This window comes from Neofelis nebulosa, chromosome 1 (genome assembly GCF_028018385.1).
Source record: "Neofelis nebulosa isolate mNeoNeb1 chromosome 1, mNeoNeb1.pri, whole genome shotgun sequence".
NCBI classification, from domain to species: domain Eukaryota; kingdom Metazoa; phylum Chordata; class Mammalia; order Carnivora; family Felidae; genus Neofelis; species Neofelis nebulosa.
This window is the reverse complement of record NC_080782.1, coordinates 60,596,415-60,619,778: the sequence shown is the minus strand read 5'-3', so window position 1 is coordinate 60,619,778 and position 23,364 is coordinate 60,596,415. Positions and strand designations below refer to the sequence as shown.

General features: G+C 41.1%; 1 protein-coding gene across 3 annotated transcripts in view; it reads right to left on the bottom strand.

Annotated features, from left to right (window-relative positions):
• DOCK2 (dedicator of cytokinesis 2) overlaps positions 1-23,364 on the bottom strand; it is a 417,694-nt gene that overhangs the window by 285,348 nt on the left and 108,982 nt on the right. For all 3 annotated transcript variants that reach the window (XM_058723143.1, XM_058723150.1, XM_058723158.1), the window contains exons 24-25: positions 13,039-13,109; positions 11,140-11,246 (exon numbers count right to left, since the gene is read on the bottom strand). In XM_058723143.1, the coding sequence (XP_058579126.1) occupies positions 11,140-11,246; positions 13,039-13,109 (178 nt within the window). The remainder of the gene's footprint in view (positions 1-11,139; positions 11,247-13,038; positions 13,110-23,364) is intronic.

Below are 23,364 nucleotides of genomic sequence, written 5' to 3'. Positions count from 1 at the left end.
AGGTTCCAGATAAAAACACGTTTGTAGAACTTCCCTCCAAAGAGGGGAAGATCAGGTAGCATTGGGCCCACATAATGACGTGGCAATGATTCCTTGGCACTGATTCACAGCCCTCCTGTATACCCAAGGCATGGACGCCCCCTCCCGGTCCTCACCACTCCCTGTCGCCTCTTCACCATGAGCTGAGTTGTAATTGATCATTCTCACTCTGTTTTCTTAGTAGCAGAGAAAGATTTCTCTGTATACTTGTCTCTGTCAAAGGTGGGGAAATGAATGCTTAACCAAATGGTACCATGCTTTAGGAGAAAATAGAAGGAACCACATTTCTTTCCAAAATGAAGAAAGTTCTCACATGTTTCAAAGGCAAGAAAAAAATCTGTTATTAAAAATATATATAAGTGAAGATTACATTATTAAAAAACATATTGATGAGGTTATCTTATCAAACAGCATAATAGCTATCACTCTACACCTTCATTTCTATTACCTTCATGTGTAGGCTCAAGTTGGAATACCTCTGGGGTAAATCTTTTCTCTCTCAACTGTAAGCTCCCCGGGGGTGTGGGCAGAAACCCTTCTGTTCAAACACTACACAGCAATTTGGAGCGTGTACTGGGAATCAGACTCCACCTGGTATCCTGGCCCTCTCATGCTATTGGTCTGTGGCTGCTGGAAGGTTTCTCAACCTCTCTATCAGTTTCCTTACCTGTAAAATGAGGATATTAATACCTACCCTGTACAGGGAGGTCATGATAATGAAATGAGAATATGTGTGAAAAAACTTAGCATAGCATCTGGTACTAAATAATGGTTAAACAAATGGTGGCCATAAAATTATTTATTACTATATTTCTTTCATACTCCCCATAGCATAGTGCTGGCTACGTTTTTAGATTCTCAATAAATATAATTTGAATTGAAATCAATCTGCAGCTGGTTTTCAATTCAGCTGTATTGTGGTCTTAAGGAAACTTCCTTCTATTCTAGGAAAATTTTGGTGGGGGCAGGGGGAGGAATCAGCAAAATCAAACTTAAGTCCTCCTAAAAGCCTCAGAATGTCCTAAAACCCTGACTCACTATAATTTAAACCATCTACAACTGTAATCTCACAATGAAAACAAACAAAACAATTTTGGAGTCAACATATAAATGTGTAAAGATTTACATAAGCTTTCTCATTGTGTATGTTTCCACATATAAAGAATCACTCCCAAACTGGGAAAGAATCCCATGGATCATGGACTGAAAGGCACAGAAACAGCCTGATCCTGCAGTTCTCTAGTTTTAATGAGGTACTTTTTTTTTTAATTGCTGAAGAGTTGATTTGGATTGTCATTAAAGAGGTAATCTGGGATTCCCCCCAATTAAACCATACTTCATAATGTCATTAAAAGCTACTATTCTAAGTATTTTGGGAGGTTCAAGAGGGATTCTTTTCTTTGATTGTATGCCAATTTTTTTTTTTTACCTCAGACCAAAAAAAAAAAAAAAAAAAAAAGACACTTTACCAAATCTCTCTTGGATTTATTCTGCAGCTTATTAAATCACCGTCTTCTCTGATTCTAGATCTGAAGGTTTCTTCCCAAGACTGAATTCTGCAATCAGTCACATTGAAAAGGAAAGAGATGTGAGGGACAGCCTCTTCTCTGATCTCCAAGTGTAGAAGGGACATTTTGGAACTGGATGTAGCTTTGTAACACTGTAGGTGGGAGGGACAAACCCCTATTTGAAGAGCTTTGATGTCTCCAAATGCTCTGATGAGAAAAAAAAACTTAGGTCCTCAAAACTCAACAGCTCTTTCTTGAAGAAAATAAATTGGCTCTAGTACGTAAATCCTTTTACCTTTTCCAAGGTTCTGAGCTTGGCTGTGGGGCCTTGAGGGCATCATGCAGTTTCCTTCATCTGTTTGACTTTGTATAAAATGGCCTCATTCCTTGCTCCCAGCTCAGGCAGGCTATTTTAAAGTGTTGGGGGCAATATGGGGGAGCGGAGGTTTTTAGGCACTAAATGATGGTCAAAAGATTCAGCAATATTATCATTGTGAATCAAAGAATGATTTTTTAAATCACAGGTTTTCATATTGGTAGATCTCTAGAAATCTCATTATTGTTCAATCTATGATTGTATAGCTGATCTATAGAGGTTATGTGACTTGCCCAAGACCACACAACTATACAGTGAGATAATGTACATTAGTGTGTAGCACAGAGCCTGGTGCATAACAAGCACTCAGTAAATGTCAACTGCAGTTGCTACTGTTGATATTATTGTTGTTTCTATTATTCAGGTCTCTTTACCCTTCGTTCAGTGCTCTTTTTATCAGATACACAAAGAAACCACCCTACGGGCCCAGTCATTTCTTGCTATAAGAAAAATGATCATTCGAAGGAACCATCTCATTTCTTTCATAACTGAGAAGGTCCAAGCCTGGAGAAGTGCTATGTCTTGCCAATAACACAGGAAGCCAACACAACAGAGGAGCCTAAATTTGGGACTTGCCTGTGGAAGGAGAGGCCTGACCCTTCTGATCTTTCCACCCTTGACTAGTAATAGCACAGAGGAATTGTACACTGTTTACCAGGGACTGAATTCAGGCTCCAGCAACCCTCCTTACCCTCAAATCTCTGGGGAAGAATAATGTCCTGGAAATAGAAAATGACACTGGCATGGAGAAAATAAACTGTCCCACACTTGAAACTGGGAACAATGTATGGTTAAATGGGGAAAAAAATAAAAAAGATTAAATCAGACTCCTACCTCACACCATATATAAAACATAAATTCTGTTGATTGATTACAAACTTGTGTATCAAAAATAAAATGATAAAATTCTTAGTAAAAATATAAATGAAAATCTTTTAGCCTTGGGATTGGGAAAGACTTCTTAAACAAGGCATAATAAGATTTGACTATTAAAATGATCAATAAATTGATATTAAAAGTAAGAACTTCTGTTAGAAAAAATTCTCTTAAGCAAATGAAAAGGTAGGTTATAAGTATATAAATGAGAGGAGATATCCTTAATACATAAGATCAGCAAAAGATGCATATGAAGAATATATAAAATCCTGCAAATCAATAAGAGAAATACAATCAACCCAACAGAAAAATGAACAAAAGAATTGGACAGACCTATCACAGGCATGAAACACAAGTGGCAAAGAAACATCAGAAAAGATTTTCATCATCATCAAGTCAGGTACTCAGGTCCCTTATGACCAGGCAAATCTTCTAGTAGTTGTATACCCCAAAGAGACTCTTGGATATTTGCAACAAGAAGCATGTACAAAAATATTCTTAGTAGCAATGCTTACCATAGAGAAATACTGAAACAGTCCAAGTGCTTAAAATTCCATAGTTTATTCACAATGAAGCCCTCCATAGTTGTAAAAACAAGGAACTCCAGCAACATGTAATATGGATGAATCTTAGTAAAATATTAAGTGAAAATAAAGTAAGCGTCCCCCCTTCCACCAATTTACTCATGTTTCAATACCCTTTTCAGAAAGATAAAATAACCAAAGCACTAGATATATAGAGATGCAATAAAACTGCATAAAAAGGAAAGCAGAGAAATGATTAAAGAAGATTCTAGAATGTGGTCACCTTTGGTAAAGAAAGAGCCACACAGTTACATGCCACTGATTGTTAAGTTTCTAGTTTTTGTTTTGGGTAGTGAGTGTATGAATCTTTAATTTATTGTTAACAATAACTAAATGAATATGCAAATAAACAAAAGCAGACCCCTGTGTGGACCAATGATGAGATATATTATGACTCAAGTGCTGTGATGCCTCCAGTTCTGTACATATAAAGTCCTTTCTTTCCTTTCCCTCTTTGTAAGCAACTCTGGCGATTTAATCATATGACTGCCAAGGTCCAAAGACCAGTTTCTGAAAGCTGGTATCAATGGAACTCTAAGGAGAGTAGGCATAAGCCCTTATCCATAAGCAGCCCGCTCCATCAGCACAGACAGCCCCATAAACAGACAAACGAGACTACAGGATGTCAAGTATCACAATGGAAGTCTGCACTATGCACCGTGGGAGCCACTTCTCATGACCTGCACTGCTTTCCTTTCCCTCACTCAGGCTCCTGGAGTTGTGTTTCCAAATCCAGAGGCATCAGCTGGAGGGCTACCTCTGTCAGAATCTCCTTGGAGGACTGATACTGTGCACATCACTCACTCCATCTTCAGAGTCACAATCTTTGGCATACGGTCCAGGATTCTGCAATTTTAATGAACTCCGCAGGTGCACCTAAGGTTTGAGAAATCACCCTCACAGAGGGTCTGTGCCTTGTTTTATCCCCTTTGTGAATCCAGGATAATACTCTGATCATACTGAACTCTCTACCATCACATCTTCCCCTATTGGTCAGGTACCCTGGCAGCCACCCCACTTTTATCGCCCCTGGGGAAAGAGTTGGGGAAGGCTTCCTCAGAAAGGAAGGTGTGACAGAGGGGAAGGCTAGCGCCCCCTCTGCTTGAGGTTGAGACCTACAGCCACAAGACATGTGTGTCTCAACAACCTCTCTTGAGCCAAAGTCCCAAGGAGAACCATTTTAGATAAGTTGTGGAGAAGGCCAAAAACAAAGTCTTTCTTCCCTTTCCTAATTTGGTCCCTGGGACACAGTTCCAGATGCAACTTTGGAAAGAGGGAGGGGACTATTTTGAAACTGAAAGACTGGTTACATCTGAAGCCACAAGGTACCACTAAATGAAAACTTTAAATTGACACAGTACAATGTGAAGTGAAAACTCAAAAAGATTAGATTAAAAACAAACAAAAACTAGAAGCTGTATCATCTTTGCACACTGAACTTGATGCAGAAATTTGCAAACTTGCGACTGTTGTGTCCCCACTACCTCCCAGGCTCAACCTACATTAGAGACTGAGTAAGTGCTGAATGGGGCAGACGTGACATGCCTACTTACTGAAGACTGGACATTTGGTTTGGGTCTTAAGGGGATGAGTAGCAGCTGCTGGTTAGTGGCTGGGGGTAGGGGAAGGCGCTAGGGAGGCAGAAGAACTCATCCTAGATAATATTTGCAAAGAATAGAAGTATGGAAGGCTGTGTACAATAGTGTACAATGCCAGGAGAGACAAGAAGCCCTCCACAAGACGAGCTCATGTCCTGGAGGAACAGGACTTGTTCTCTTACTGCCTTTTCCTTCTGAATGGTCTCAGAGCCCAGCCTGATGTGGACATTCCAAGCTCCAGGTGGCCTCCTAACACTACTGTTTGCTGCAGCTCTGCTCTGAAAAGTTATAGCAAAAGTTACAGCATCAAGAGTTCCATTTCCCACCCAGGCAAGGGTCCCTATACACAGCCGTCAGAGAGTTGCCCAGCATTTGAAACAGGGATAAGGAGTGGAGGATACAAGAAAAAAAATACCTCAGGAGGAACAGTGAGGCATGTCTCCTAATATGAAAAAGAAAGTGCTTTCAACAAGAAAATAGGCACTGTCTTCTCCTTTTTATTCATTCTGAGAATAAAGCACCGTATAGTAGAAAGAAGATGTGTTTTGTTATTCAAATGACTTGTGCCCTGAATCCAACTCTAATACTTACTACCTGTGAATGGCAGAGACAGCACTCATCAAATATTCCATGTGTATCCCATCACTTCCAGATTCCCTTGCAACTAGGTTAGGAACTTGTGATGGGTTCTGGCCAAAGGACTGTGGATGCACTTGGTGGGTGTCACTTTCAGGCTGACATGGAGGCCATGGTACCAGCTAGAATAGCTTCAGAAGGGACAAAAGGTGCAGGGCCCCCCCATCAGACTTTACAAAAGAGAGAAATAAACCTTTACATTGCTAAACCACTGAGATCTAGGGATGTATTTCCTACTGTGGCATCACATAGCCCAATACATGAATACCCTAATACACTGTGTAATATTTGGTCTCATTGGGATAAAAGTTACTTGATATTCCAGGCCTTGGTTTCCCCATATATAACATGGGAATAATAATACCTATGATATTAGGTTGTGAGAATTTAATACATGTTTATGTCCTTTATAACACTTAATGCACAGCTAGCATGTAATAAATATGTCTCGCTCTAAAATGCTTTTGATGGCATTATTATTCTTGTGGCTATTACTGTTATGCAATAGATACAATAGATACTTTTAAGTAAGCAGCAAGTACGTAAAGTACTCTGCTGGGTAGTTTTACATATGTTATCCCATTTTTGTAGGTAAGAAACCAAGGTTCAGAGAGGTTACTTGTTCAAAGGAACACAGCTAGTAAGCAACCAGGCCAGGACCAGAAACAAGAATTACCTGAACCAAAAGTCTGTATTCTCATGGCAACAGTCTTACTCACATTCTTCAGAGGTGGAATCCTGGAGGTTCAGAGATGTTACATAAGTTCACCAAGCACAGTAATAACTGTAGAGCAAGAGGACTCTCCTCTGCTCCCAGGCCAGTGCTGCAGGGATGTGCTGATTAGCAAAGATAAACCCCATGGCACTGGGCACAGCCACCTGTGCCCCCACCCCCCATGGGGAGCTGTGGGTATTGTGGGCAACAGATAAGAGGAAGGGGAAAGAAGGAAATTACATCCTGATAAAAGAAAAACTGGATGCTTTGTACTCACAGAAGAGCTCCTCAATAAAGTTTCCAAAGAAAAACCTACTAGCTGAAAATAAACACCAGAAGAATTTCCAGATCTCTGTCAGCACTGTGTCTCTTGTCTCTGTCTGTCCCTTTCTGTCTCTTTATTCCCTTCTGTCTCACTTTCTGTCTGTCTCTCTCTCTCTGTTTCTCTTTGTCTCTCTCTGTCCTTTTGTTTTTTTTCTTTCTGTCTCTCTCTCTTTTGGTCCCTGTCTCTCTCTGTTTCTCTATCTCTGTCTCTGTCTCTCCCTCTCCTCCTCCTCTGTTTGTTTTGGAAGTTGAGAAAAGCGAGCAATGTGGATCCTAAAGCAGTTTACACTGAACCAGATGGTTCATCTGATTAGCATCAGACTAAAAAGACACATTACTTAGAGATTAGGTTCTCATAGGGACAAATCTGTTCCAAAGGCACATAAGGTTTGCTTTTCTCGCAGACTCCCCCCAGAGCTTTCTCAGGGCATATCTATTCCTTTCTCCCATCACCACCAGCGGGCAAGTCTGAGCTTGACTTAGAGAAGATAGCAAATTAGTCTCCACAGATTTCTTAGTCTCCTCTCACTGAACCCTGAAATCATTCACACTGGGTGGGCCACTCCCTGTGCGACCTTGGCTGCTTGAGACTCTTAACTCCCTCACACCGCAAGCTAAAAGGCCATATTATGCCATTGAATCCACACAATAACCCAATGATACCCGTTCTGTGGTTATTCCCACTTTTCAGATGAAGAAATTGAGATTTACAGGATTAAGTAATTATTAAGTAATTTACTCAAAATAATAGGTCTAGGAGAAGTTGAGATTAATTGCTTCCGTGAAAGAAAAAAGGGGGGAAAGTGTGTGTGTGTGTGCTCGCACGTGTGTGTGTGTGTGTGTGTGTGTGTTAAAAGAGTCCTACAGAACAAACCATCATAAAATATGGCTGTCAAGTGTTCCAGACTGTGTAACTATGTTGAGGTCTACAGCAAGACAAACAATAAAACGAGAAAGCACAAACATCTCACTCTGACCTGTGTTTCTTGTAGCATACATAGCACAGGCCTTTCGCAAAAATAAAGGGAAATGAAATTAAGATCGGAAAAAAAAACCATTCAAAATCAGAATAGGAAGCATACATAGGCCAAGGCCTTTTTATTGAATAAGTTCTGTGTTTCTCAGAGGTTGAGGATATACATGTAGCTTCTAGGGAAGGAAGGAAGCTTGGCTTCCATGCAACTGTCACATTTGAAGGGACCCTCTTATTGCAAGGAATTGGGAAGTCAGAACAGAAGCTAGGAAAATGGAAGGGGCAGCAGGAATAATAACCACAACACCCATAATAACAGCTATCGCTTAGTATAGGACACTGTGCTGTGATAGGTACTTTAAATGCATTATTCACTTCATTAGCCACATGGTAGCCTTCTAACATAGACATGGTTATTACTTTTCCATTTCACAGATGAGCTTACTAAGGATCTGAGAGGTTAAGTAAATTGCCCATAATCACACAGCTAATAAGAAAATGAACTAGGAATTCAACCCAGGCCTAGTGATACACAAGAACAGTGTCCTTAACCAGTAAACCTTTTCTCTCCCCCCTCTCCATAGGATCCTCCTGAAGATAGGCCAATAGGATAGTCTGCCAACATTTCAGAAAGTGCTTAAAAGCCTTCTGGCCCCTCTGCTTGATGTCAATACACATGTTTAAGGCTGTGAGTACAAGCTAATGTCACCGACAATACTCCAGGCAATTTGCACATCTGGCAGTTAAATGAGTGCAGGCTCAAAGCAAATCACATCCCTGAGGCACAGGACACTTCACAGGGAGAACAACAGGAGGGATTTCATTTCAGCTCAAACTTGGCCAAGGAACCAAACTCACCTTATTTAAGGGTATAAAGGAGATACCCAAGAGCCAATGAGACCCAGCAAGCACGTATGAATTCAGATTGTATTAATTTGGAACCTGAGCACTTAAGAAGAGGCATAAGCTGATGTTTCCCTTTGGGGTTATTTTGGGAAGAGGGTTCACTTAGCAAATCAATAGTGGGAGAGGAGTTACCTTTAAGCTGTGCATACTGCTTTCACATGTGAACCAGTGATGGATAGACTAATTACACATTGCCTCCCCTTTGAAAGATGTCTCCAAAGAGTTCTCTGTCCACCTATTTCTGGTCTCTGTAAGTGTTTAAAGGGAAGAACTTTGCATTTCTTTTCCAACTGTGTACAACGCTGGGGCTGGCCTTCTGTCTGTTAATATTAAACAGAGGTTTTTACCGAATCTGAAACTCAGAGACACAGCAGGACTGCTGGGTAACAACTGTCCAGCCTGTGATTATGCTGACTCTTGGGGGCCACCACCAGCCCGGGAGATGTGACTCCAGTATAGGAGTTACTCCGACTTCCACCAGCCTGGAGTCGACATCACATGCCCAATCCAGGACGGTGCTGGCACTCCATCTGGCCTTGATGCTAAGCCGGGCCCCTGCAATGACGGCAGCTCTGAACAATGAGGGGAAGCCAAGTAGCCCCACTCTCTGCTGCCTGTGCAGTGCAGCACCATATGTACCTGAAGTCGTCCTGGTCCCTAGGGTGGGACTCAATTCATCTCTACAGTCTCCACAGTGACACCTCCCGAAATCCAGGAAGAAACTGCCAAGGCAGAAAGGGGCAGGCATATTTCAAAGCTTTCAGAGTGAGGGCAATCCAGTCTGATGTGGAAGTCAGAACATGAAAACCACAGAATGTCCACTTAAAAAACCCAGTACACAACAGATGCAAGAAGACTTACCAGGATTAGTTTCTAATCACCTTGCCACAAAACACCTTGTACAAACCAGGTATTTGTTGCATTCATCTGTTGTCACACATCTGTCTGAATGGTCAGGAAACCACAGACACAAATATAAAATCACAAGAATGCTTTTCTTCCCATGCCCTTCTCCTACCCTTAACTCCAGGGACAGGAATTCAGAGAGCAATTTTGGATGCACTATGTTAACCAGGCATTGGGGGGAAAGAATATTTACAGTGAAGTGGCTGCTGAATATTTCTGTGATTACTAGGCAATTTACGTAAGTATTCAAGCCCAGCTCTCTGAATAAATTTCAGCTGGGTGAGGACAGATTCTCTGCCTTCTAAGACCTCTTGCTTCTTGCACAGTTTGCTTCTCATTTTATCACTGACACCAGTGTGGACACAGAGGAATTAAAAATTGGGAAGTGTTGGCCTTAGCATACAGAAAACAGTGCTGACCCTCAAAAATCATTTTTTTCTCATCCTCACAGATAGGATTAATATCAGAAATGTCAAATGATGCTGGAGATGAGGTGAATGATGAACTGACTTCTAATCCTGCCTGGCCATATCCAGAGGTGTGGCCCTCTAGGTCACTGACCTTAAAAAACAGGGCACCCAAGGCTCTTAGCAGTGGGGCACTGGTCAGAGGACTGGTGGTTACCAGAGATCAGTTTGGGGTGAGCAGAAGCTCCTGCCCAAAACTAGTGCCATTCCCTGCTCTTGAGAAAGGCAAGTGAAGAAAGGCAAAGTACAGGACAGTTGGATATTATACTATTATTTGAGTAATAATAATAATAAAAGATCAGGGAAGAACATATAGTATAAATGTGTCTGATCGCTTATACATGGAGTATCCCCGGAAGCAAACACAAGAAACTGGAACCACTGGGGGCGCCTGGGTGGCTCAGTCAGTTGAGCATCTGACTTCGGCTCAGGTCATGATCTCACGGTCTGTGAGTTCGAGCACCACGTCGGGCTTTGTGCTGACAGCTCAGAGCCTGGAGCCTGCTTCAGATTCTGTGTCTCCCTCTCTCTCTTCCCCTCCCCTGCTCATGCTCTGTCTCTCTCTGTCTCAAAAATAAATAAAAAAACATTAAAAAAAAAAAAAAAAGAAACTGGAACCACTGGTTGCCTTTGGAGAAGAGATCAGAGAGATTATGAAGAGGGTCTGGAGGAACTCTTTTCATGTGGTACCTTTTCATACCTTTGCATTTTGATCCATGTAAACACATTAGCTATTCAAAGGTAATTTACATTTTGCAAAACTAAAACAAAAACCCCTCTACTTTCTACTCCATCAGAATCTGAGATGGGTCACAGGAATCCGCATTGGCTCTCTAGTTTATTCTTACACTCTGGAAACTTTGAAAACTTCTCTGTTACAGGTTCTTTCTACCAAAAAAGAAACTTTACCTACTTCCTCTCAAGTTGAAGACATTCATACAAGTATAAACCGTGTAGGGGAAAATCTCATGGCAGAATGACCTAAAGATATGACTCCAAATTTACCACCTCATTAAACTCTCTCAGGAGGAGCAAACAATGCAACCTAAGCTTTCCTAAAATCAATTTAGATTCTGATGGCTAAGTTGTCAGCTACTTCCTACTTTTTGCATTTATTCAGACTGAGGGAGTTGTTAGAGAAGAAACCTTTGAGTCACTGGGTAGGTTTCTTTGGCCTGTTGAGCATGTGGTTTATGGCACCACTCACCCAGCCAGGATGCTTTGCACTCACCTTGCTTTTTAAAGAGGTTGCTCTGGACTATCTCATTCATAGACTGGACTTTCTGCTTTTGGAGTTTCACAGGGGGGATGCAGGTGTAGAACTCATATAGGAGTTGGCTGAGGACAGGAAAAATAGGAATGCAGAAGACAAGTTAGATCAAGTTAAATGTTTCCCACATCTTGGCACTTACAATCCACTCCCAGACTGCCAGCTCTGTGGAGGCAGAAACGACATACATCTTGCTTCCTTGGCCCCACAGTTCCTGGCAAAGCATCAGATGCATAGTAAGCTTTTATGTCATTGGTGTTAGTGTTGACTACTAATAGCATCCAAAGAGATGCGAAAACCTGAAAATGATACCAGTAACCCTGAGCCCTTATGTGTATCAGACACATGCTTTGCACTTTACATCCATTATTCTAGTTAAACCTCATGACTCTCTGAGATAGATACAATACTTATCCCAATTTACAAGTGGAAAAACTAAGGTTCAGAAAGGTTAACTAACTTTCCTAAGATTGTGTAGCTGGGGGGAGGGGGGCATTGAAAAACAAGGATTTAAAACCAGGTTCTGATTTTGTTACCATAACATTTTATTTACTAATGTTTTATAGTTAGCAATGCTTTATAAGTCTTAAGATCAGAAGGGTCCTTATTTTTTAAAAAAAGCTATGAAAAGTTGTGAGTTAGAACTAGTTTAGGACATGAAAAAGAAGATAGTTCTTCCCAGATAGAGTGAACACAAAGACGCCGCTGAAACAGAATTATAGCCCCTGTCAGCTTTCCAAAATCATCTCATTGTGCTCATTCGTTCTTTCAAGTACTTGTTAAGCATCTATTTAATGTGTGACAGACAGTGTGCAGAACAGTGGGGATACAGTAGGAACAAACTTGGTCCCAGTCGGCATGGAGCTTACATTCTGATGGAGGTCGACATTACAACACAGAAGCAAACAAATCAAGACAAAAGGATACGTGCAATGAAGAAAATAAATAGGAGTTGCATCACAGAGTAATGGGGTAGGGGGTGGGGGAGAAATTTAATTTATTTACAATATTCAGAAGCAGCTTCTCTGAGAAGATAACATTTCATTTGAGACCAGAAGGATGAGAAGAAGCCAGCAGACATCTTGATACAAAGAAAAAAAGGACATTAGTGAGAAAACCAATGAGATCCAAATAAAGCCTGGGATGCAGTGAATAGAATTACAATGATGGTAATTCCTCAATGTTGATGGTATGCCATAGTCACGTAAAATTTGAACTTCTTAAGAGAAGTTCGGTGAAGGGCATGCTATCTTTGCAACTCTTTCCTCAATCTGAAAGTATTTCAATAAAAAAAGTTTTTAAAATCATCTATATGTTATCTCGGAACTTAGGTGAATTTAGGAAAAAGAGGGAAGGACATACTGGCTCAGATGCCTCTATCTAACAGCATGATCACCCTAAACTAATGTATTCATCTCATGAGACAAGTGGGGTAAAGAAGGAGAAAGCAAATGGGAGCCTATCTCTATTATTCCTGTAAGGTTGCTCCCCATTTGTAACTATCCGGCATAGAGGGCATAGACTGGGACCCCCAAGTAACCTTCAAGTCCAAATGAAATTAAGACATTTACAGCAACTACGTATGTACAGTTCTTTAATCTATATGTTTGCATGCTGCATCATTTGTGTCACCAAAGAAGGAAGTTTAGTTTATGTTGGTGTTCACGAAAGTCTGGCAAAATAAAACCAGAATGTCAAAATCCCACAGTGGAGGCCCTATACCAAATTCCCACCATGTGTCCTCCCCACCCCAGCTCCAAGTGCCCATCTAGACCCCCCCCCCCATAAAAGCACTCCTCCATTCCTGCTGAACCCCTGGCTTGCCATCAGAGCCCAGGAAAGCACATGGTGAGCTCTCACCTGAGTAACTTCGCATCAAAGACTGTTTCCACATCATGGAGGACAGATGGGATGTATTTCAAAGCTGCCACCTAGGTGGAAAGTGAAATAAACATAAGGGATGCCCATATCCAACAACTCCACATGGTGAGGAGGGTACTTCACACGTGAGAGGGATCAAGAGAGAATGACCCTGAATCCTGGGCACTCCTACAGAGAGATACAAGACACTGTATGTAGACTGAAACATTAGCATGCACTTCTTTGATTACAAAAGTAAGGCACAAGTTCTTCTATCTTCAAGGAGGAAGTAATGTATACAATGATCACAGACTTTGAAGTTAGACACCTGCTGTCAAATCCTGGTTCTACTCCTAGTAACCATGTGGTTTTGGACAAAACGTAACCTCTCTGATGTCTCAATGTCCTTATCTGTAAAATAGGGAAAACAGTGCCTATTTTGCAGGATTGGAAAAATTAAAAATAATATACATGAGGCATCCAACAGAGAGCCAGCATACTTATTTTGGAGCGCGTTAAGTGGTAACTTCTATTATTATTGGAAGATAGTGTGTTTGAATTGTATTGTTGGTGGCAAGGACAGCTTGGACTAAGTTATTCATATTTTCTCACCGTGGCCAATTTGTGAACAATGGTGGGAATGTTTTGGTCCACTAGCTGGGTTAGCATACTAGCTGTGCACTGCTTGTTGCCTGTTTCTTTCCTCGGTGCAAGTTAACTGATGCCGCCAGAGTATGAGACACACCCCCAGTCCCCCACATAGCAGCATCCTTTGCTAAGCAGCAGAGTAGACTGCAGTTTCTACAGAAGGAGTTTTAAGTCACATGGCTGGAAAACAACACTGAAGAATCTAGTGGAAGGATGCATTTTAAACTTTTTATTTTTCTTTATATTCTAACTGTACTATAGCTAACATGTATCACCCTCTAATGATCAGACCAAAATAAAAATACTGAAAATTCCTTTCTTAAAGAAAATCTTACTTCTAACCATATATAGCTGAGTTTCTTAGTTAACATAAATAGTAATTATGACTATTCATTCTCGGAGAACTTTGACTGGGGCAGGCACTGAACACCTGACAGACTATCTTCTTAAACCTTATGTCAGACCTACAGGAGAAATACTATTTTCATAGATAAGGAACCTCTGGTGCACCAAGATTAAAGAGCCACAAGTCACAAAGTTAGCAAGTAGGAGAGCCACGATTCAAACTCAGGCAGGCTGCGTGGATAGCCACCCCTCAGAAGCCTTAAGCTACGTGCCCACCTCACTCAAACAGCAATTGTCTCTCTCTATGCCTTCATCCTTTCATTTGTTCTCATTGTTTATGATTTTCAAAAGTCAGCAATATAAGTGCAATGTACAAAAACATCACACAGGATAAAGTAAAGTATTAAGGTGAAGAGTGTCAGTGAAGTCCCACATCTCCATCTCAGCCCAAATCCTTATTCCCCAGAGGGGCCACCGTCAACACTGTGGTGAGTTTCCTTCTTGACTGTTTTCTATGCAAGAATGTGCACAGGTGCACGCACACGTGTGTGTGTGTGTGTGTGTGTGTGCGCGCTTGATTTATACAGTTCGGCACCTTGTTTTTTGCAGTGAACCATCTAGCACTGATATCTTTGCATGCTATCACATAGACTGCACACCCTTCATATCCAACCACTAGTTAGCAATGCCCTTATGGGCACATGGTACCTTCTCTAACCCCTTCCCTGATGGAGTTCACACTAGTTTCAGTTTTTCTTTATTATAAAATATGTAGTAAGAAAACAGTTAGTATATACAATTGTGTACCTGTGAGAATCCCTGCAGGAGGGATTGCTCAAAGATGAATTAGTGCATCAAAATGTATATATATAAATAAATATAAAATATATTTATAATACATTGTATGTATTTATATATTATAAATATATTCTATATAAATACATATATTATAAATATATTCTATATTTATTCATATATTATATAAATTATATTATTTATATGTTTGTATATTATATATTTATTTATATATTATAAATATATCATATATATTTTTATATATAGGAAATATTGTCATATTACATTAGAAAGAAGTGATAACTAATTTCCTTTTACTCCTTTCCCTACGCTAACACTGGTATACAAATGTTTTTAGTTTTGTCAATGGATGTATAATTTGCAACTAATTTACAAATCTTTGGTTTCTAGTGCATTGGGCACCTTTTGTATATTTATTGAATATCTGTCTTTACTAACCTGCTTGTTCATATCCTCTCCTCATTTCCCTTTTGGGTGATTTATTTTCTTATTGGTTCGTGAAATTCTTTATGTATCACTAAAATTAGCCATTTTGCAGTAAAAAAAAATTGGAAGAATTTCCTTTTGCTTGTCCTATTTGCTGCTTGTCTTTCAGCTTTGTTTATCAGAGCTTTCATTGCACAGAAGAACTTTAATCTGTATGTTGTCAGATTTGTCAGACTTTTTCTTTATAGTTATTTGATCTTGTGTCTAGGAATTCATTTTTTATTCTTTCAAATCAAGATGACAAGAGATAACAAGATTCTAAAGCTGATGCTCTATTGGGACACTCTTGTTCCACAGGATGGTGCTGGGTATTCTGTGAGGGGAAAAAGGACTTGCAATAAAATAATTTGGGGGAAACTTTGGTTTAGGCAAAAATAAACCAGTGAACTTTCTTTTTTGTTTTAATTGCAGAACTTTTCAGAATTGCGATATGCTAAGACACACTATAACATCCCTCCAGGCAGTTACAGTGTCTACCACATTCCAACCTCGTTGGTCAAGGCCATTTTTATCAGGAAACCCCAAGCAGACGTGGCAAAAACAGATGCCTGAAGGGCTGGGAGAGCAAAAGAAAGAAGCGAAATGGAATGAGTCTGGGCCAGTGGGAAGTAATGAAGTGTGTGGAACCCACATTCTCTCTAAAGAATAAGTTGTTCTGGTTCACCTCTTTTAACACCATGCTAGCCAAATCAAACACATGGGCAGGCTGCGCTCCCCCTACCATGGGCAGCTTGTTTACAATGTCTAAATTCTAAAGAGATGCCCTGTGCTGAGGCGCATGCTCTGATAAAGGCTGGTTCAAGCACTCCTAGCAAACTGTCCTTCCATTCACTCTTAGGCTAAAGAACACAGAGCTCTGGGCCCGCAGGGGCCTGGACAGGAACCCCAGCACTCCACCTAGCCTCTGCATGCACCAAGGCCCACTTCTTCATGCCCTGAGCCTCAGCATCTTCATGTGGGGTAAAAGGGAAATGACATGAAATAACGTATATCATGTACCTATTGCAATTTCCAGCGCACAGTAGGCCCCCAAAAGTGTACGTGCTGAATTTCACCTTATTTCATCCCTCAAATCCCTGCCCTCATTCCCCAGCACCTGGACAAAGTATAATATGTACTCATCATAATTAAGACCAAAGTGAGAGGACAGAAACAGAAATAGAACCCTCAGCAAGTTAAGAAAGCCAAGACCTCAGTGCCGGCAGCAAGTTATTGGCTTTCAAGGGCTGCATATTGTTCCAGGGCTTTGAAGTGATGCTGTAGAATTGCAGTCACCAGAAGTTTACACTGACACACATAAACACTTCAGCTATTAGGAAGGAGAAGTTGGACAGGGCTGGAACAAGGACTGTGTCAGAAGGAGCCAGTCTTCCCAGCTTCTCAGCTCTGGGCTGGCAATAAAGTAAAACAAACTAAGTAGCTGTCGCCCTGAGACTCAGAGGGTGTTATCAACTCAACTGGGGAGTATCAAACTTCCATCTGGTCCAGACGGCCTCACAGAGAAGCAGCAGGCCTGTGGTTTCCTTTTCCAAGGAGGGCAGCTCATCTCTGACCCAGGAAGTTTGCAGCACTGGCCGCAGGGCTCCTGTCCATAGTTCTCCCCTTCACATGGCTCTTACACACATGAATGGAGTAATAGCAGGTGGGTGCAGCAGGGGCAACCACCAAGCTCCCCCAGAAGGCAGAACAGCTCAGCCATAAGATCCTCTGGAGACCTCCATTTGTTGCATGTTTCTAAAGCCTGGAAACCAGAAACAGCTTGGCATTCTAGACCCACTGGCCTCTTGGGAACTATGTTACTTTGTTGGCATAATTTGCACTCCCATTAATACTACTATTATACATAAAATAATATTGCCGTGTTGTTACTTTTATTCCATAGTATATATTCCTGTATTGCATATAATATTTAAGAAAAACATACACAGACAAGTTTATGTGAATGTATATAAATGTATATAACAGTCTTAAAATAACAACCATTACTAGAAACTTTAAATGCGTTAAATACTTTACATGCATGATCTCATTGCACTTTATAACTACTCTAGGAATAGTACTGTCATCCCATTTTACCAGTGAGTAAACTATGGCAGAGAGAGGTTAAATAATTTGCCAGAAGCCACACAGCTACCATGCAGCATAGAAAGAATATGTACCTGATTCTGTCCAGCTGACCAGTGTGTTTTGCTACCACTCACCCTGCTGTAAGGAAAGGCTTCCATGTTAGAAGATGAGGAGGTTTTGATGGGGGAGAGAAGGATGATTTGGGAAAAGAAGCAGAGAACCTTCCCCTTTTTATAAGGATAATTTTTGAAAAGAAGGTACAGTTTTCCTGACATCTCCTCAGTGAAGAGTCTTCCTCACCACATATATCAGGGGTTGTAAGAACAGAGACCAGGAAAACATTTGCCAACTTAATAATTAGCTTAATAATTGTGGCACCAAGTGGTCTTCTAGATTAATCACGAACTCTGGACCCCTCTCAAAGGCTATCAAAGGCTAGTATGAGCCTCAAGAAGACAGCCAGGTCCAAACCAAACAGTAGTGGTTTCACTGACCCAGAGAGAAGTCATGGGAGGTCACTTGAGATGATTATTATCCAGATGGACTTCTCTAGAATTGATAATCCTGGGCTGCTAGGAAACAGCAAGTATTTAAAAATAACAACAAAAATCAAAACCAAAGAGCTACACTCCCTCAAAATCAATGTGGATTTTCTTTTTGAGTGTTTCCTCCAAATGGAGGAAGATTGAACTGCACCGATGCCAGTAGACAGAATTTTAGCCAAAAATAGCACACCTTGCAGTGATGCAAGATCATACGACAGCACTGGACCTCTTCCTCACTCAAGAACACAGACAGTATTTCCAACCCACCAATATTCAGTGCTTTAATTTTTGCCAAGCGATGGATGGTTAAGGTCCGTGGAAACTGGACAATGTCACAGAAATTCACCACAGCATGACCACAAGAAGACAGCTTCCCTAGAGATGCAGAGCTGTCCCTAAGGAAAGTACATGCAGCTCTCTCAGGACAGTCAGCCTCCTCACCAATATTTCAGGGAAAGAGAAGGAAATAGGGACCAACACATTCCAGAATACATGAGTCTCCATGCTTTCCATAATGCAACATTATGCTGGCCCCCAAAGCTTGGTGGGAACAGGGGAGTTCAGTGTTTACAAATGGCTGGCTGAAGAGTGAGATTGTCTGAGTCAAGTCCCTGTGGACCACTTTTATCTGTGTGGCCTTGGGGAAGTTAACTCTGTGTTCTAGTTTCCTCACCAGGAGGATGGAGGAATAAAGTTACCTAATTTAGAAGCCGATGTGAAGATTAAATATTAGTTATCCATATTACTACAATAGCCTCACTGGAACAAAATTTCATCCTCCCCACCACTGAATCCATTGTCCTCAAATATTACGCGTAAGTATGGGATATACAATTGGGAAGGGACAAGTTAAATAATAAGTCTTGTTTCTCCTACTTTGGGAATTTAGCCTACAGCTGTAGGCCACTTCACAAGAATGGACCACTTTCTTCCCTTAGTTCAGGCATTTGAACATTTTACACTAATAAACAATGAAAAGAGAGGAAAGAAAAATGTATTCTTAATTAGCTTGCCTTCATGTCTGTGGACCAAACATCTATCCATCTTTACTATTGTTTACTGTCGCTTACTGCTTATCTACTTGGCATTTTGCAGGAAGACTTGGGTCTTTCATGAAACTATGCTTTGTTCAGTGGTGATTAGGAACTCAAACTCTGAACTTACACAGTCTGGATTCAAATCCCAGACCTGCCCCTTCTTAGTTGTGGTTAAGTTATTCAACCTCACTAAGACTCCATTTCCTCATCTGTAAAGTAGAGATAAGAAGAGTATTTGCCTACTAAGGTTGTTGCTATAAAAATCAAATGAGCTAACAATATATGTAAAGCTCTCAGCTTAGTATGTGATACATAATAAATGTGAAAATACAAAACAGTGGAAGCTTGTATTCACTCTTTCATTCATTTAGCCAAAAGAATATTCGAGTACCTACTAAGTGGCAGCTGCTGGTTCAGATACTGGGGATACAAAAGACAGAGCTACCCTGCCCTTTGGACACTCTAGTGGCATTATTAGTATGCATGACAATCATAGTTGCCACGGGAGAGTACCATTCAATATGAGCTGTTCATTTATTTTCACTTGCACCATCAAATTGGAGCATTATGATGAATCCTGGACCTGAAGGAGACTGGAACAAATGGGTCTACATAATGTCAACAAATGCCCTTTCCTCGTAGTTAAGCTATATCCAATTCACTAGTGTCTGATTTAGATCCTCTCCACCTACCATCAGTTTTATCAACAGTGCTCACAAGGCTGGCACACATAGGGACTTGTAAGCTTATGGCCTGTCACTGAAAACACATGGAGCAGTGCCTGGGTGGCTCAGTCAGTTAAGCACCCAACTTTGGCTCAAGTCATGATCTCGTGGTCCAGGGGTTCGAGCCCTGTGTTGGGCTCTTCTTGTAACAGCTCAGAGCCTGGAGCCTGCTTCAGATTATGTGCCTCCCTCTCTCTCTCTCTCTCTGCACCTCCCCTGCTCATGCTCTGTTTCTCTCTCTCTCAAAAATAAATATTTAAAAAAAAAGAAAATACATGGAAACTCCCATCCTAATCCATGCCTTGTGGTAGAGAAAACATTAACTTTGGAATCAAGAGACGTGGGAAGATTCAAATCCTAGCTCCACCACTGTGGCTAGGTATAATCTGGGATGAATTATTTAACTTTATGAGCCTCCTGTGGACACCAAAGACAGTGATTCCTTGCAGATCTCTGGCAGGATGAAAAACACTGTGTGTGAAGAGCCCAGCTTCATGCCTGGCACATGGTAGGTACTCCATCAAAGGAAGGTATTTTTAATGATCTTCTACCTTCTTTGAATGGCTGGTTTTAAATTCTCCATAGTTTAGGGTTAGCTGCTGCCATGCCAACTCTGAACAATAAGGAAAACTACAGGAAGCAATTCACAAAAGCCAGATGAGTCTTAGAAATGAGAAATAACTTGATTAGGTCCCAGAACCCACAATGAACAAAGCTGAGATTGAACTAGACCTGCTCTATGCTAAATTAAAGCGGACTTGAATGACAGCTTCCACCATAAGCTGCTATTTGTCTGGAAGTGTAAAGTTGGAACCAGGAATGGTACTCCTTGGCATTCTCACTCTACCCTCTCACTCAAAATTTATGGAAGCCACTACTAATCGATCACAGAACTCTTTCCCACCATACCCCATGCAGGCTTGGAATCAGGACTCCAGCCATCCTTGTACTATTTGTCATTTCTTTCTTTCCTATAGAGTCAGTTCATGTGGGTTTATTCTACCTGAAATTTATATCTATGTTTCTTGATCTAGCTGAATAACCAAATGTCCTAAAACTGTTCAGCTTCATATGACAAGGTGAGGAATATAAATATCCCCTTCCACTCCAGGAAAATGCTCCAAAATCTTCTGTTTTATGGTGAGGTATAAATGGCTAAAAACAATCCATTTAAATTGAAATGTGTAATAGGCTCTATATTTCTTGCTTTATATATATTACTTTATTTAATCCTCTTAACGTTTCCTCTAAATTAGACATTAGGCCTTCCATTTTATAAAAGAATAAACAGAGGCCCGAAATTCCACCCAGGTCTCTCTGGCATGAAATCCAAAACTCTTTCTCCTGTGGCAAATGTCAAAGTCCAAGAAGATTCTTTATATGGAGTTTGTTAACATTAAGTAAACTTGACCCCTCTCCCCTCATTAGCCCACACTTCCCATCCTAAAACAGCATTAAATCTTCAAAGGTTACTGCCTTCCATATTTATATATGGCTACATACTTCTTTGATAACTTTTCAATAGCCATAGAAATATGTTAGAAATTGTCATTGATTTTATGTAAATCCTGGAAGCTATATTTGACCCTTAGAGCAAATTAAAAAAGAGATGAAGCCCCTTTTGATGGCTCTGGGGTGGAAACCCATGAGGAGAAACCAGCATAACCTGGCCCAAATCCTGGGGGAAATAAGGCATTTCTTTTTTTTAGTGTTTTTAGTGTTTATTTATTTATTTTGAGGGAGAGAAAGAGAAAGAGCATGTGTGCACTTGTTGGGGAGAGGCAGAGAGAGAGGAGCTGTCAATGCAGAGCCCTATGCAGGGCTCAATCTCACAAACCATGAGATGAGATCTGAGCCAAAATCAAGAGTTGGACACTTAATAGACTGAGCCACCTAGGTGCCCCAAATAAGGCATTTCTAACATAACTTCCCAGACAGTAAGAACTTAGATAAAAAGACTTATGCCCAGACCATAATAATCACATTAGTTCCTTGCATTTGCATAGGATTTTATAATCTGCTCTTTCATAGCTGGTGTTTTTTGATCCTCACACAGTGAGGTCTTACAGATGAGGAAACAGACAGTGAGAGGTTAAATGACCAGCATAAAATCATACAGCTGAGCAGGAACACTCTTGTTGACCCACGTCTCCTCAGTGCCATAGATACTCGCTGGTTCCTCTTTGCTTTGTAGCTTCCTTTCTTTCTCCTCCTTTCTTTCTGTCTCCTCTTTGTTCCGTCCCCCAAGATACACGTAGTTCATCACTGGGAAATAGGTGCTGACATTAGGAGTGGCTCCATGATAGCTGACTCCCTGTGTCTTTCTCAAGGCCAGTGGTCTGTCTCTTTCCTGGTACCTCTACTTTCTGGGGCATCTGCTCCTTTCTCTCCCCAAACAACTGGCTTCCTTCATTTGTCCATCACTTCTGCTTCCTCATACTTTAGCTTCCTTAGAGCTATGTCCACCCTGACTCGATGCTATAACCTCTCTTATTGCAACCAGTCAAACCCAGCCCTCAGGAAACATCCTAACACTGTGTGGCCCCCCACTGGGAGCTCGGCTGCTTCTAATATGTTATAGGCGGGGTGACAGGCTCCAGTTCTTATCACATTTCTTTATGCTGCCCCCTGCTCTTGTTATCCTCTTTTTTGTAAAATGGCGGAGGTTTGAAAAATCATGAGGGAAGACTTAAAAAAAAACAGCAAAAGGGAAGGGAAGGTAAAAACTCTAAGACTCATCTCCAGTCATATCCTCAGTAGGTGCTAAAGGTATAGCGTAAAGAACAGTGTAATGGAGCAGCTCAGAGCATGGTCTTCAGAGCCAGGCAGGAGGAGATCTGAACACCAGCCATACCCCTGACTACCATGGAGCCTGAGGAAGTGGTATCGACTCTGAGCTTCAGTTTCCACATCTATGACATAGAGATTTTCACACTTATCCCAGGAGTCATTCATTCAACAGGTATTTATTAAGCACCAACTATGTACTAGGACTGTTCAGGTACTAAGGATACACTGGTGAACTAGACTAGACAAAGCCTCCCACTATACACACACGCACATGCGTGTGCATGCGTGCACGCATACACACACACACACACACACACACACACACACAGAGTTCCCTAACATCTGTTCAATCAAAAGATGTCATTAGCAGAGTGATTCCTGAACTTTGGTTGACACCAGTGAGCTATTTAAACTCCCATTTGCCCTGGTCACACTCCATACTGATGAAATTAGATTGTCTGGTGGTGGTAACTAGGCATCAGAATTTATTAAAGATCCCCAAGACTCCTGGGTGGCTCAGTCAGTTAAGCATCTGACTCTTGGTTTCAGCTCAGGTCATGATATCTCACTGTTTCATGAGTTCAAGCCCCATGTCAGGCTCTGTACTGTCAGCATGGAGCTTGTTTGGGATTCTCTCTCCCCCTCTCTCTCTCTGCCCCTCCTCCATTCAAGCAATCTCTCTCAAATAAATAAATAAACAAATAAACAAATATTAAAAAATAATTTAAAGATCTCCAAGACATTCGAATGTGCAAAGTTTGGAACCTGTGCATTAGCAGTGGATACTCCCTAGACAGATGTTTGCCTCTGACTCCTCACCTGTTTTCTAGCTGGACACTAGTACCTCATTCGTTCTAGCCAGAGGCT